The sequence below is a fragment of the Colletotrichum truncatum genome (genome assembly GCF_014235925.2).
Source record: "Colletotrichum truncatum strain CMES1059 chromosome Unknown Contig_0014, whole genome shotgun sequence".
Taxonomy (NCBI): Eukaryota; Fungi; Ascomycota; class Sordariomycetes; order Glomerellales; family Glomerellaceae; genus Colletotrichum; species Colletotrichum truncatum.
Genome location: NW_027222411.1, coordinates 1 through 15,413, shown reverse-complemented (window position 1 = coordinate 15,413; position 15,413 = coordinate 1). Strand labels below are relative to the sequence as shown.

The 15,413-nt window shown below is 46.1% G+C and overlaps 3 protein-coding genes across 3 annotated transcripts; 1 reads left to right on the top strand and 2 right to left on the bottom strand.

Annotated features, from left to right (window-relative positions):
* Positions 1–1,148: 1,148 nt before the first annotated feature.
* CTRU02_215195 (heat shock protein) lies at positions 1,149–3,116 on the bottom strand (the record flags this gene model as incomplete). The annotated part of the gene is made up of 4 exons (XM_070206401.1): positions 1,149–2,640; positions 2,693–2,786; positions 2,847–2,919; positions 2,985–3,116. The coding sequence occupies 4 exons, from the start codon at positions 3,114–3,116 to the stop codon at positions 1,149–1,151; spliced, it is 1,791 nt and encodes a 596-aa protein (XP_070059892.1).
* A 7,188-nt stretch (positions 3,117–10,304) lies between these two features.
* Positions 10,305–11,999, bottom strand: CTRU02_215194 (protein kinase; the record flags this gene model as incomplete). Its single annotated transcript, XM_070206400.1, has 1 exon — positions 10,305–11,999. The coding sequence occupies one exon, from the start codon at positions 11,997–11,999 to the stop codon at positions 10,305–10,307; it is 1,695 nt and encodes a 564-aa protein (XP_070059891.1).
* Positions 12,000–13,949: 1,950 nt separating this feature from the next.
* Positions 13,950–14,760, top strand: CTRU02_215193 (uncharacterized protein; the record flags this gene model as incomplete). Its single annotated transcript, XM_070206399.1, has 2 exons — positions 13,950–14,661; positions 14,729–14,760. 2 exons carry the CDS (start codon positions 13,950–13,952, stop codon positions 14,758–14,760), a joined length of 744 nt encoding a protein of 247 aa, XP_070059890.1.
* Between the last annotated feature and the right edge of the window lie 653 nt (positions 14,761–15,413).

Genomic DNA, 15,413 nt, shown 5'->3' with positions numbered 1-15,413 from the left:
CCTGACTGCCCGAACTGCCCTGACTGCCCGAACTGCCCTGACTGCCCGAACTGCCCTGACTGCCCGAACTGCCCTGACTGCCCTAACTACCCTAACTGCCTCTTCCCTAACTGCCCTAACTGCCTCTTCCCTAACTGCCCTAACTGCCCTAACTTCCCTGACTGCCCTGACTGCCCTGACTGCCCCAACTGCCCTAATTGCCCTAACTGCCCTAACTGCCCTAATTGCCTTAACTTCCCTAACTGCCCTGACTGCCCTGACTGCCCCAACTGCCCTAATTGCCCTAACTGCCCCAACTGCCCTAATTGCCTTAACTTCCCTAACTGCCCTGACTGCCCTAACTTCCCTGACTGCCCTAACTGCCCTAACTTCCCTGACTGCCCCAACTGCCCTAATTGCCCTAACTGCCCCAGCTGCCCTAACTGCCTCTTCCCTAACTGCCCTAACTGCCCTAACTGCCCTGACTGCCCTGACTGCCCTAACTGCCCCAACTGCCCTAATTGCCTTAACTTCCCTAACTGCCCTGACTGCCCTGACTGCCCTGACTGCCCTAACTGCCCCAACTGCCCTAATTGCCTTAACTACCTCAACTACCCCATATATAATTACACTGCCCGCATTTACCCTTTTCGCTCTTGACTCGCGCAAGTGCCTGTAATTCTCAGCCAATCAGAGCCTTTTAAAAATCCTCCCCTTAGGTGTAGACCTATTGACCCGATGCGGAAATTATTGAATTTTGACCCAGTGCGCCCTGCGGACTGCTGTAGACAACCCACTTGCACAGCCTTATCGCCCCAGAATATGCTCCGCTCTTGTCCCTCACTAACGATTTCTTCCAGAAATTACTGGTAACAATGACGTTATTGTTGAGAAGACGCAGATAGGGGCCCACGGATAGCTCGATCAACATCGTAGCACATTCTTGTAGCTGCCAAACACTCAGGTTGACATTATACGTGCCAGTCCACGGGATAATAACATATGTGAGGAATGATAGTTATCTGTTTTATTCGTTTATAATAATGATATGAAAGCCAACCTTCTACAAAGGCGAAAGCTTTCATAGGTTTTGTTTAATAACACTTATTGCTTTGATAGAGCGCATCCTCACAAGCAATACATGTTTTTGACACCATCCGCATGCCGACTTAGCAGCCAGTTCGAGAGGGCGTTGTAAACGGGTTATCCGCTCCTAAAACCGCTGTATCGTCATTATCAGTGGAAAAAACGCGTCGAATGCGCCTTATCTGGGCTGCAATTTCTTTGTGGCCGATGGGAAAGTACGGCAGCGACTTCTCATACAAGCAAAGGGCGCGAGCGAAATGGCCCTCTTCAAACTCTCTCGCAGCAACTTTTGTCGTCCAAAACTGGTCCAACTGGCTATAGTCCCTCCTGACAACTGCGTTAGGCTCGAAGCGCATAGCAGGGTTGGTGCAGATCTTGTAGTCATTGAGATCGTCGGCGCGTTCCTCCGCAATGGTTTCTTCCAGGTCTGGATCTTCATAACCAAACCAGTTGTCTCGAACTAAACTGTCGCTGAGGATCTCTCTGCCGTTCTTGTCCAAATAGGCAGCATGAGCGCTCAGGACAATGTCTCCTGTGCTGTCCTCGTCGAGTTGAATTCGAACCGAGATGGTTGGTTCGCCACGAGGGACTGGGGGAATGCCGGCCAACTTAAGGGTGCCCATCGGCCGATTCCGTTCGGAGGAAACGAAGCCGCCGAGTAAGACCGGTATAATGACATCAGACTGGTTATCAAGGGTCGTGGTAAAATTGTATGTCATTTCCAGCGGGACAGCGGAGTATCGCCTGATCATCTGAGTTGTCATGCCCCCAAGGACACCTACACCGAGGGCGCGGTCCAGAATGGCAGGAAGATACGACGCCTCTTCGCAGGTCTCACTGGACATCAGAAGAGCCTGGTACGCGGTACCAACGGCGACGGCATCATCCGTATAATCGAGAATATAATACGCGATATCTCTGGTGTCATGAGGGTTAAGAAACGTGTCTAAGCCCTCCAGAACCTGCGAATGTCCAGCATCTTGTCCCGTAAGAATTACGGTTGAGATGTCTTCTATGGTGAGATTAGCGTCGGCAAGAATCTTCTCAACGTGTGAGATTGTTTCCTCGAAAAGGGGTTTAATCGCGGGTTCATTGTATTCGAGGGGGTTCTGTTGATGAATGGAGCTTGCCCCGTCCAAAATGCTTCGCGATGATTGTATTGTATTGATAACGCCGTAGTTGACATCGAGCACGGTCGCCTCAAATGCATAACGGCCTAAGTCGTATACCAAAACCTTCTCATCGTTCAAAGGCTCAATGTCCAGCCGGTGACCTAGGGCCGCAGCGCTGGGCGCATTGATGACTTGGACGATGTCGAGGCCAATTGCCTCGCCAGCGGTTTTTATGGCCTTCTGAACCTCGTCACTGTACCAAGCTTGTGGCACCGTGACAACAGCAAATGATGAACTGTCTCCAAACCAACCTTCAGCGACGCCGCGCATCTGTCGGAAGATAACGGAGAGCGAACGGTGGAAATTTTCGCCTGCAACAGACGTAGTATTTGGCTCTGGAATTGAAGTTTCGAATGTTTGAGCGATGTAATACTGCGGCTCTTCAGGGTGGCAAACCTTGTGACTTGTAACTTATCAGCTACAAGTAGAGATGAATCAGAATAAGAAATACTTACCTTGTGTTAAACAATCCACTTTGTAGACTGGACTCTTGGCCTGAGAGAAATAGCTCTGGTTCATCTAAGGGATTTGGACGAATCGGGACGGTAACTGTCGCGCTGTTAAACATTGCATGCGAAGGTAAGTCAACATAGGACTTGGTCTACGAACTTTGGTTCTTGACAGGTAACCTAACAGCCCCCTGATGAAACACTGACACTGTAGAGTGGGAATGCCCTAGATTCTGTGCACATAAAAGTTTCCGCTAGTGCCGAAATTGACTTATTAGATTTGAATGCGTTTACTCACGATACCAAATGTGTTTGGGTAGTCAATAGAGCATTCCAACGCCGTGACAGATGGCGCAAAAGATAGAAAGAAGAACAGCAACGCCAAACAGCCAAGGTGGCAATTCGCGCTACGAGTTGACTGCCGTAGCATCGTGGTTGATGCAGCGAGATTAGCGATTCGAAAAACGGTTATTGTAGTTGCTTTCCGGTTGTTGCAAGCTAGACGATAAGTTCCGTCGCATTTCCAAGGCCCAGCCTTTGATGCTTACTGAGATTGATACTTTCAATTTCCTAGCAACCTTTGATAATGAAGGGTGTGTTGGCCGGATTCTTCAGCTGCACCATATTTTTATTCACTCCTTTTTTTTCAGGCTTAAATAGGCAAGGCGTTATTACCGACCCTCCTCCATTTCAAGTAAATTAACTTGGCACGAGCGCTTATCTGAGAAACCCCATCATTACGGTAAAAGGCCTTGTCTGAAGGTACGGATCCGAAAAGGGGTAATCAGTGTAGCAAATGATTTAACTATTGCTAAGTGGATGCCAATTTGCGTCGCCAGAGTGGCCACTTTGCTTACCACGTGGTAGCAGTGTTTGTAAATGTAGGTAAGGTAGTTAACGTAGATGTGATCAATTCTTTACGCGAAGAGCTTAATGGTCCGATCTGGTTTTTAAACCCCGATTAGCTCAGCACATCAGTTAAGGTATCCACCTATTGAATGCGGAGGTAATGCGCTCACGAATGAGAATCGCTTCGTAAGTTGCCGGACATCCTTTAATGCTATGCAACAACGAGTGTATTTACACCGTACTTGCATTCAATTATCGATTGAAAAGAGGATATCTTTCTTTATTAGTAAAGTATTGAAGGTTAAAAGTACTCACGGATTCGCTAAGTGCAACTCAACTGCCGGCGGCTTCTGCGTGGACGCAAAGCGACTTTAGGTCTACTGCTTACAAACTCGCACTGTAGGAGGAATAATCATAACGCAGTGCTATATTACTCCTCGCAGAAGGTGACTAACGTCCCACACCCACTTCTGGGCACCCCCCACATTTGGGCACCCCATTTACACCAAAAACGCCGTTTTTCGAAATTCTATATTAAACTAAATACTTTACTTATTAAAGAGAATAAATATATGTTAAATAGATTAAGACTAAATTATAATACTTAAGTAGCTATATACTAGTATTATTAATAATAAGTATTATAAATTCAAGGTTTAACATTTATAATACTAATTTACCTAGCCTATATCTTAATATATAAAATAGGTAGAGATATTTAACTAATATGATTAGAATTTTTAAGTAAGATATAGTAGATTTATATATTCTTATACTTAGTAAAAAATTCTTTAAGCTTAGAATAATATTTTAAAATTTCCCTTAAGAAAAGTTTCTATTATAGAATTTTAACCCTTAATTATACTATATTTACTAAAGTAATACTTTTAAATCTCTTTTAGATATAATTATATACTTTTAATAAGTATAAATATTAATTTCCTAGATTTTTTAAATAAGTATATATAAGCGAAAATATATTTTTCTAATGTTAAGGAATACTAGTAAGTTACTAGTATCTACTAACATTTTAAAGCTTTTAGTTTTAAACTTCTATATTATAACTATTATTATATTTAAACCTTTATAAAAAATTAGATGGCTATAATTATACTTAACATAGTTTATATATATTTTCTTTTCTTAGTAAGTATAGTAGTTAGTTTAATATAGAATTTCGAAAAACGGCGTTTTTGGTGTAAATGGGGTGCCCAAATGTGGGGGGTGCCCAGAAGTGGGTGTGGGACGTTAAATGAAGACTACATTGCTAGTGGAATATCCAAATCTTACATGTCGTGGGGGTATCTCAATACGTCTCATACCGATTACTTTACTCTTAGGACTGAAACAAGTCGAGCGCTTTTACTATTGTATGATTCTTTGACTTATGAATCGCTATTGAATTTGATTCTCGCAGGGCTGGGACTTTTATTCCAGAGCGTTATAGAATCCAACCACCAAGAAAAACAAAAGGCGATATCAATTGCACGTTTACTGCTCACTCACATATTTGAATTGATGTCTGATTTGAACTGAATAACTGCTTCTGAGCCGTGAAAGTGGGAGCTAAACCGTTCGCTTCATATTTAAGCTTGAACACCTTAGTTATATAAATTATATTTCGTACCTCAAATAATAATAGTGGCGCTAAAATTTGTTGGCACTAAGTTAGTTAAGGGCTATAGCGTATTCTACCGACGGGCATCTTAGTGATGAATTCATTGAAAGAAGCTTTGGTTGGGGGTGTGAAGGGCCAGACCCCGCCTACGGGGTTGCAGTGGCAGCCGCACACTAGCCTCCAGCACATATTAATAATAGAGGTGCTACCTCGTTGAGCTAAACGCCCAAAAGAATATAGAATAACAAGTCGTCTTAAGTGTTTCTTGGCTGTACTTAAGTAGGGATAACGGCATAGCTATCAACCGGGCATAGCCCGTAACAGGGGCGCGTTGTTCAACAGCTGTCTCGACAAATACCTAGAGAGCAGACTTTTACATCGCCTGATTGGTCTGTCATGAAATCTCCAAAGAAACACAGTGAACTTTTACTAGAAGAAAACCGACGGTATCCTTACTTAGTGTGATGATGCCTATAGACGATTGAGAGAGAATTGGATGCGAGTTGAGGAACTAATCATACAGACCAAAGAGAAATGAATAGTCTTACTAACAGTAATCCTCCTCTAGGTAGACCATGCTAAAAACAAACGCACGACTACGGACAGCCACAAGAAGCTGTCATACAACAGTTGCCTGACAAGCAACACCCCTTGCAGTTTTTGACACTTCCACATTGACCAACAGACGGCTTCGTATTTACCATGCAGTTGCAATAGACGCTGCTTGTCGTTAATTGTTACTCTCAGGACACACTTCTCATTCTGACTTACGTTGCACCGGTGCCTGAACAACCGTCATAAAAGTCACCATGGGAACTGCACTATAATCTAGATTAGCAAAAACTCATATATCTAGAGTTAACATATTGTAAAACTTACGACGCTGGGGCACCTAGCTATGCACTGGTTTCTTGTCGCAAATGTAGTGCCAGTGTAGGCCTGGACCGTCAATGGTACCACAAGGGTAATGAAAAGCGAGGAAACCTTCATGATTTTCGATGTGAGTGAATAGAGGATACTTCGGTTTTGAAAGGAAACCGTTCGTCTGGATAGGTTAGACTAGATGTTATCAGAGAGAAGCTGCTTGCCTTTATACTTGTTAAAGGTGGAGACAATCAGATATTTCAGCCATACGTGACCATGGAATATAGAATTTGAACTATGAAAGATCTTAATTAACAAAAGCTGAGTTTATACTAGTTAACTTTCTATGATGATCTTTGTGGCTTGTATTTTGCTTATCTTTGCCTCTTCAGTTAATATAAGATGTTTTTTAAATTTAACATTATATCTCTTAACCATTAATCCATTTAATAAAAATTATATTTATACAAAACATCAGCTTAAGATTATAGTTAATGGTTTTTAGCAGAATAATTGCTGGTATCTTTTGTACTATTCCTTTCGAAGGCTTCTGTTAAGCAAATAAACTAGCAAAATTCGATTTTTATTGCGAGTAATGGCTGCTAGATTTTCATTAAAGTGTATAATTTGAAAGCTATTGTTATACCCTTAAGTGGCTAGACAGTTGAAATGTCTAGGCTAGAAGATCTATATAGTGGTTGGCAAGTAATTAAGTCAACATTCAGACACCCAGTGATAGCCTGTTAACATTAATTGTCAGAACTATACCGTTGAGCCTGTGCCTATGCTTAGTGTTACGGCCAGCTAACTGACAGTGGGTTTGTGTTAACAGTAAGCCAGGGATTGAGAGTAGTAACAGTCGTTCCGTGGTCCTGGTCGAATAGATCGTAGATCTTCAAAGGTCTTGGTGATCAGTCAAGGCCTCAACAAGAGTCGTAGAGTAGTCGTCACTTAGGTATAGCTGAAAGTACCGGTTAGGGTAATCACAAAGTTGATTGCTGAAGAGCTATGGAAGTCTGTCCTCGAGCCCGGCTCGAGTCCATCCTATATACAAGTCCTGAACGGTCCTCCTTATCTTGGCTATGTTGGATATTTGACATATCCAACATATCCGGGGATCGGTTGGATATCTGACATATCCAACATATCCAGCCCGGGTTGTCCTTACCCCGCGTTATCCCCGAGGCCACGTGACTTGTCCATAGTTCTTCCGTTCCGAGGATCCCTGGTTACACCTGTCCGGCTGGGTTACATATTGTGGGCGAAACCAGCACAGAACGCTCAGAATGGGAAAAGTGGTGTTGTTGGTTGGAAGAACTAACTAACTGGCTAGAGGGCTGTGGAGGCTGGCTAAGACCAGTGGTGGCGGCCGTCAGCCCACGTGACGGGCCGGCGAGGCCTGCCACCCACACATATGCCCTGCGTTAGCCGCCGGGATCCAGGCGGGGTCGTGTTGGCGACCATGTCCAACGGGTCGTAACACTTAGGCCTCCTGCCCTAGCAACTCTGCACAGTATGCATTAAACTTCGGAGATAAAGCCATTTAAATATCGCACCATGTATGATATAGAGACAGGCCCTGAAGCAAACCTTATCGTGTTGCGGATAGTATATCTAAGTTTCGGCCTTAGAAACACGAAGACCAAACGGCTTTTAGTAATGAAAGACACGGAGTTGGATAAATAACGAACACAAGATCCTACAGCCATTAGGAGACTCATTATAACCGGCCAATTAGACGGAATGATATACCATGAGATTTCCGTGTCTTTTTTAATCAAAACTCTCAATAGTGGTCTCGGTGTGGTGTCGGTATAGAGGGGTGCGTCGAAGAAAACAATCGGTAATTGAGGTACTACTGTCGGTGTGATCGATGACCACAAGACAGGAGACAGCAATTTATAGTTAACACAGCCAGTTTAGGAAATATTAGGGGTTTGCTAATAAGGCCCAAGGCGACGAGATAAACCAGAGCGTAGCGTGTAGAGTAACACGTGCGGAACCGGGGAAGCCGGCGGTCGGGAGTCGGAGTCGGGGATCAGAGGTCTTCGGTACAATATATATAGGGGACGGGACTAAGGGAGGGAACTACTAGCCTACTAGTTGCCTAAACAGAGCTATAAAGAGGGCTCTCGATCGCATGAGGGACTGAGAATGTAGCAACCATTACAACCCCTACTTTCTGACCTCTTCACTCTGTGCGGTACGAATCCTCTGACATAAAGTGAATCAGTAATTGAGAGCAAAAGGAGGTACTAGTTTCCAAATCAAGTCATAATATAATTGTACCCGTGCTGGAAACTGTTGAATTTCTTGTCGAAGAAATCTGAGTCTGAACTCCCCGTTACAAATACTATAAGAAAGAAAAGCAAACATACTTCCTTACAAGTGAATAATTTATTGTATAGAGGAGTAAAGGCATTCTGAAGCACTGATGTTGCTTGCGCTCTCTGCTAATAACCACGACTAACAGACATTGCAGCCTTTCCAACTGGGCGTTCCGCATATGACAACTCCGTTCTTCAACTTTGCCTGATGTCCAATTCCGTCATATGGATCCGAGCGACAAAAAGCAAACACCTGCCGATTGTTGCCACCTCCATCCTTACAATTCACAACACGTCCATTCCAGAACCCCTTTCGCCCCAAATGCAAGTCGTCCTTCCTATTGATGGCAGCCCATTGAGCGTCACCAACTGATGCGCCATCGAATCCTTGGCAGACTACATTCGTCTGGGCGAGGACACTAATACCTTGGACTATGATAGTGACTGCAATGTAAGGCCTCATTTTGTTGATTCTGATCTGACGGTGGTTGGTTGTCTACCCAGTAACATTAGCGATCAAGTCGGTTTATTTTAGCTCTAAACTTACAATAAAATAAAGAGCTCTAGGTGAATATGGAAGTGAAAAAGAATTCAACAGTGAGCGTGTATGATGTTCTGTAAGTTAAGGTAATGCCAGAGACATGTGTAGTAGTTCGCAAGTTTAAATAGCTGTAAAGACAGGTAACTACTCTTGGGAATCAATTTATCTTGCTTTACACTAATTGGTCTTCTCTCCGACGTTTCCGACCGAATGGAGTGAGAAAACACAGACTTTGGAGCATTTACGACACCGAGTTTGAATGAGGACTTGACTTGGATAATCGGCACGCTACCGCCGGAAAAAAACATCCCTGGGTAGGCATATGCTAAAAGAACACTAGCGTTAATTACTCACGGATTCCGCGGATAGTTGTAATCTGAAAGTGGGGCTGTGAAGACCCCTCCCAATATATTTAGAAGGAAGGAAAGAATGCTATTAGCCCAAGGAGATAGCGGTAAAATGAAAAAGTCTAATAGAATGAAAAGCGGAAGACTAAATCCGAGTACCTCGTTACAACTTGCTGGGGAGCTAGATCCGAATGTCGCTCTCGACTTTCGAATGTTGTATAACTTAAAATACAACCCTTTACATCCGGGGTAGAAGGATTGTAAAAACATAGAAACTACTGCTTTAAGCTTTGATAGTAGGATCTATTTTTCTTTTGAAGGGGCTTCTCTTGATGAAGAATCACTAAAATAAAGGAACTTGCAATATCCGCCTCTCGCGTGATGTTCCCAGAACGATTCTACCACCAGTGCTGGATCACTATTGACACAAGTCAGAGGTGACCTTGGCGAAGCATTGGTACCATGCATGAGGGCTGCAGAAGGTTCTTCGAGGGTAGAATCCTTTTGCTAATACTTTGCTGCCAGTTCATTAATGTGGCAGGATAGTATGGTGAAAAGAATGCATATGAGACAAATCATGGTCAGTTTCTCATATGGAGACAAATCGTGACACGGTCTCAGCATCTGTTTAAAACTGTTGGTCGACTATACACTACAAGTATGAGAGTATGTAGGCAGTCAACTGTAACGTGCTTGATGTAGTCGTTGTCCGGCAGCGCAACAAGCTCAGATTGACTAGTATTAGGTCATTAAAAGAACGCGGAACTAAACATTCGTGTACCAGTCCAAATTGAAATACAACGTGTCTTGCCACATTAGGGTCACTGGTCACTGGACGCATGCCAAGAGCAGAAAGCTCATCAGCGCTGGGAGCCTTATGGTGTTGCGATACTTCTATAGAGCCAGACTTTATGACAACGTGGTTGTTAAAGTCCTAAATGCTCTTCAGCCGACAATTTTGCCAGAACGTCATGCTAGGAGCTTCCTAAAGCGCTACTTGCGCTTGCTGTTGACATGTTCATAAAAAGGCACTGAAGGCCAGCTGGTGATCAAGGGAGTTGTGGATACGGTCTCAAGCGCTGCACATGCTTAAGGGCTGAACAACTTTCTCCCTGAACTGCTGGACCCAGAGCATCTCCTCACATGTCTTGTCATCGGGGAGGCTGTCTCGAAGCAGTGCCTGGGCGACATCTCGATAACGATCACCCATTCTCCACCCAAGGTCCACAGCAACCTTTTTAGTCATGAAATCTCGCCACTCCGTAGAACTCCAAAATTTGGGTCTATTCTTACTCCTGCTACTTGTCGTGGATGAATTTCGGATCGGAGGCGCTGACTCGTTAACTAGCGTCCACCGACCAATCTCACAAAGTATGACCCCGAGTCCGTACAAATCTCGGCGGCGTGAGAACCCAGACTTGGCTACGTCCGGGTGGTAGTAACATTGGAGATCCTTATCATCGAGCGGGCTGTAAGCCTGTGAGGTGGCAGTGTGAGGTCGCGTATATTGGAACCCAGTAACAAAGGGCTTTGTAATATCCACCGGCACGGACTGGGTGTCGGGCGTCTCGTATTGGAAAAAGACAATGTTGCCTGAGTGAAGTCCCTTATGTAGCCACCCGGCCGCATGGAATTGACTGAACGCAACTGCCAGTGCATAAGCCAGCTGGAAACGATGGCCTAACAAAGGAACGGGGAAAGACTTGTCTCGAATTAGCGAAGCGAGAGTGCGAGGAGGATGGCGTTCCAGGTCAGCTTGATAGCAATTGCGGCCAAGTGTCGCCGGCGCGTCGTGCTCGGCCGTTGGAAGGCCAAAAACGTATCCAAGTCGCCGCTTTCCGTGTTCTACAAGATATGATTGGTCATCAAAAAGTCCATAGCAGGGTGGTAGTCGAAGTGCTGGATCGCCGACACGCTCGAGGAAAAATCCCAGGTTGCTTATCATTCGGGCATATTTGTGATAGTCCGGTTCGTCATCAAGTATGTTCCACTCTATCCACACTGACCTGATGCTATCTCCCTGATGAAGGAAATGGCCCTTTGCGCTGAGTTTCTCCGTCCTGATTATAGTTGCAGAGCCGTTGAGATTGATTTCCGAATTGCGTGAAATGAGTGTTTTGGCGCGTGCAGTAAGAGCTAATGCTCTGTGGTTTGGCAAGTTGATGTTATCGATGAGTGCAAGCTGATCTGCGTCCTGGATGGTTGCCATTACTCGAGGGGGCAAGGCTCTGGAGAGCAGATCTGAGTTTCCAGGGTGAAGACTCAGCGCGTGCAAATCAGTGACGAGCTGCCGCAGCTTGGCGACGATTTGTTCGAATTCGCCTTTTCCTTTGATAGTCCATCGGAATCGAGCGCTTGGCCGCATGGTCGCCTTTCCCAGCGCTCGAGGGAGCGCATTCTCAACCTGCATGTTGTCGTCAAGAGTGAGATCTGGCAATGGAGGTAAGTGCAGACTATGTTTGTCTACAACCTGCTTGGCTTGCTCATTGACGTTCCGGATCTCGCCAAGGATGCGCACAATTACTTCTTTGAGGTAGGCTGGTTGACTCTGGAGAATCGGCGTGCCGTTGTCGTCTGCGTGGCATAATTCGCCCCATAACTGTAATCTGATCTTCTCGACATGATAGCTGAGTGCAAGGCCTCTACAGCCAGACTTTTCGATGTCGAAAAAAGATTCAATCAATAAGGCCGAGTCAACTGCGCCCTTGAAAGCTCCAGCGATACCAACAACGGCAAACACCGCACCTGAAATCTCCAAACCCGACATAGCAGCCAATTGTAATGAATATTTGCGAGAGTGCCTGGCAGCAGTAAGCTCGATGCGCCAGATTTGATGACAGAGGTTCAAGGGATGAAAAGAAGGATAAGTGGCAGATTGATTATTGTTATCACACATGAGCCTAGCAGGTAAATATTTCCGACTTGTTTATTCCGCATTCAACACTACCAGCAATCTGCAGTCAGACGCTGGAGTGACTTAATCTTTCTCACGGCGGCGGGTCTGTCAGGCCTTGCTGCGCAGTGGCAGTGTCAGATAGGGTTCTTGGCCTGTTGGGCTTGCCACAGTATATTGTTCGTCAGCCTTGGGCTTGCTGACGAGCTGGCTCGGCAGGGCTGTGCAAGCTGCATCTGATGTTTCCCAAGCACGCTCAGGGCGAATAGAGCAGGACAAGGCAAGTGAGTTTTATTCCTACAGTTGGCTAGGGTTAGTAGCTGGTGAATTTCCACAAGCCTTATACACGGAGTTCAGCCCTGCTTCTGCATTAGTGGAAAACTTCAGAGAAATGACGAACCCTTCCTCCCACTCAATTTGACCCCCGAAACTAGGCCTCAGCCAAACGTGGCCCAGCGAGGTCAGCGTGGCTATGTGAAGTTATAACAGACCAGTGGTCTTGTAGCATATTGAAGTCAGCGTAGGCAGTGAGGCTATGCGAAGCCCAGTGTTAGTCGTTCTGATATTTCGATAGGTTAGAGCGATTGCCAGGGGGCTTCGCCCCAAAAAGAACCACCAGCCTCCTGCGGCTTCTGCTACCAGGGGCTTCGTATCCGCGTTCCTGTTTCTACAACTATCATAGGCATCATAATTTGCAACGACTATTACTACAGTGACTATCAGGGTTAGCAATAACAGTTTACTATATACAAAGTAACAGCCAATCCGCGAGAAGTAGATTTATTGGTCAACCAATGCGCAAAGGCCTTTTCAGCCACCCTTTCGAAAAAATACCCGTGCGTGATCGCTGTCAATGTACCTTGCATTGAAGCCTTGTTTCTTCCGCTTCCACAGCTTCGCGCTTCCACTCTACGAGCAGTCGCTCCGTATTTTTCAGGTATGCTCTGGTGTGTGTTGTCCAAAGCCACTAATACGAGCTCAAAAGATTCCCCACCATTGAATGTTGGACAAGGCTTAACCGCCCTGGCCGAGCATTGGTTCAACACCCCTGCGACAGCCGCGATGCTTTGGAAACCTTGAGCATGCACGCTGACTGAAGCATTTGTGGCCAACGATGTCCGCCTCACTGAGGATTCAGATTTAAACTTAGCTTATCACTGCCGCGGTGACTGCTGGCATTCATCGTTTTATGTCCACAATGACACTTTGTTTCTTCACTTTCTTCATCTCTGACTGCCAATAGGATTCATTCAAACTGCATGCCTCTTCAGAGACAGAAATGGAGCGGTCTGGCAGACTATTGGATGTATCACAAGACCTTCCGGGCTCTGAAAGCCACCGACCAAGCTCAGCTTCGTCCACGTCGGATACCTCGTCCAGCGGATCCACGGTATCTGATTCATCATCAGTTGATAGCTTCGAGACCCCCACAAGTTTATGGGCGAAGCTGACTGCAGCCGCCGCGGTTGAGCTGGACTTTAGCGACGTTCTCGCTGCAGCAAATTATTATAGAATCCCCTCAGAGTCGAGTGACGCGATTGGCGTTGGCAATTATCTCCTCCGTGATGTTATCAGTGTTGGTACAGGTCTCACTGCAAGGGTCATACAGCACGATACTGGCGTAGCAGCGCCTAAAGGAGTACCAAAAAACACAATCGTGGCACTCAAAGTCTTCAGCAATGTCGATCGTGGGCCACAGGCACGCCAAGACGTGTACCGTTCCATTCTTCGTGAGATGGATGCTTTCTGCGACCCGAGACTCCGAAGGCATCCCAACATCGTGCAGCTGCTGTTCGTTTCTGGCACCCCAGCGAGCAATACCCGATGCTGGCGATGGAGCTTGGTGCATATGGATCGCTCGAACACATTCTCTGCTCTCCTGATGCTGTTCAACCGTCGCAGATTCAGAAGCGCCACATGACTATGGACATGGCCCTAGGACTCCAGGCGATCCACGGAGCTGAAATGGTACACGGCGACATCAAGCCAGCCAACATGATTGTATTTGAGCACAGTTGTCCCGATCGGGGATTGATTGTCAAATTGACCGATTTTGGGGGTTCTGGTATGGTGTTTGGCGCTCAACCTGCGCATTTCACGCCGCTCTGGTGTGCGCCGGAGGTCTTGAACAGAGATGCTAATGTAGACTGGGAAAAGGCCGATGTCTACTCTCTGGGACTGGTCATGGCTAGCTTGTGGGACCGTCAAATAGGCCAAGACCCTTTTCTGCTACCCGAAGGAACCTCAAACTCGAGCATTCTCCACAACTGCTTGCCGAAACCCACCGAATCTTTCGAAGACGAGCTGGAAATCATGACTCGGCTGAAGCATATTTCTGCCACTGAAGATGGAAGTGTTGGAGGCTTGCTTATGCGCAGACTTGAGCTTCTCAGGGACGAGTTAGGTGACAATTTCGAGCTCTTGGTCGAGACTCTGCTTCTCGCGACACATATCTGTTCTCAAGCCCGGCCGGACGTGGACGAGCTTGTTGTTCTCCTCGCTCCACTCATTACTTCGCTTGAACGAAATACAGGCAGTAAGTACAGTTACCTTCATTAGAAAAATGACGCGAGAAAAGCTGTTAACGCCCATGGGAATTGCAGGCAGGAAGTTACTGGTGTCCTATCGCATCTAGCTCACGATGGTGAAATCGAGGTACGTACGAATCGTGGCTATTATTCTTCGTAGTCATCGAAAGACAGAGAGACTAAAGTTTAGCTATTCACACTTATCTAGAAGTATCGGCCAAGTCCCTGGCCAAAACTAAGCATGGAAGATATTTACACGAAATCAAACAACTTTAAAGCAACCATGTATCAGCAGACGGCGCAGCAAGTCAAGGATATCGAGGCGTCGGGCCAGTCAGACCTTTGCTTGGGCGAGGTCCCGTCCGAGATTCCAGACGACATGTTGGAAGCGCCGTCAACACACGCGTTCCTCGATATGCTCCTTGATGCAGTAGAGTTTGACTCACTGACATCGGAAGGTGCCCGAAAACTGCTGCTTTTCCTCCGCAAAGGAGCCTATCACCATTATCTAGGCTACTGCCAGACGGAGGGAAACGGCGATATGAGAGACACTGTCCATGGCCTTGAACACTTAGCCACAGCAGGCATACACGCTCGGCAATTGGTATCCTGTACAGTCTGTTCGTTCTTGATGATAAGGGCCACACGAGTGGCGGCGTAGGCACAAATCGAGAATTCTCGACGCGACTGTACCTCATTTTGTCGGCATTGGCCGGCTCGCGCTTGGCACTGGAGCGACTATCAACCGAATGGCCACAGC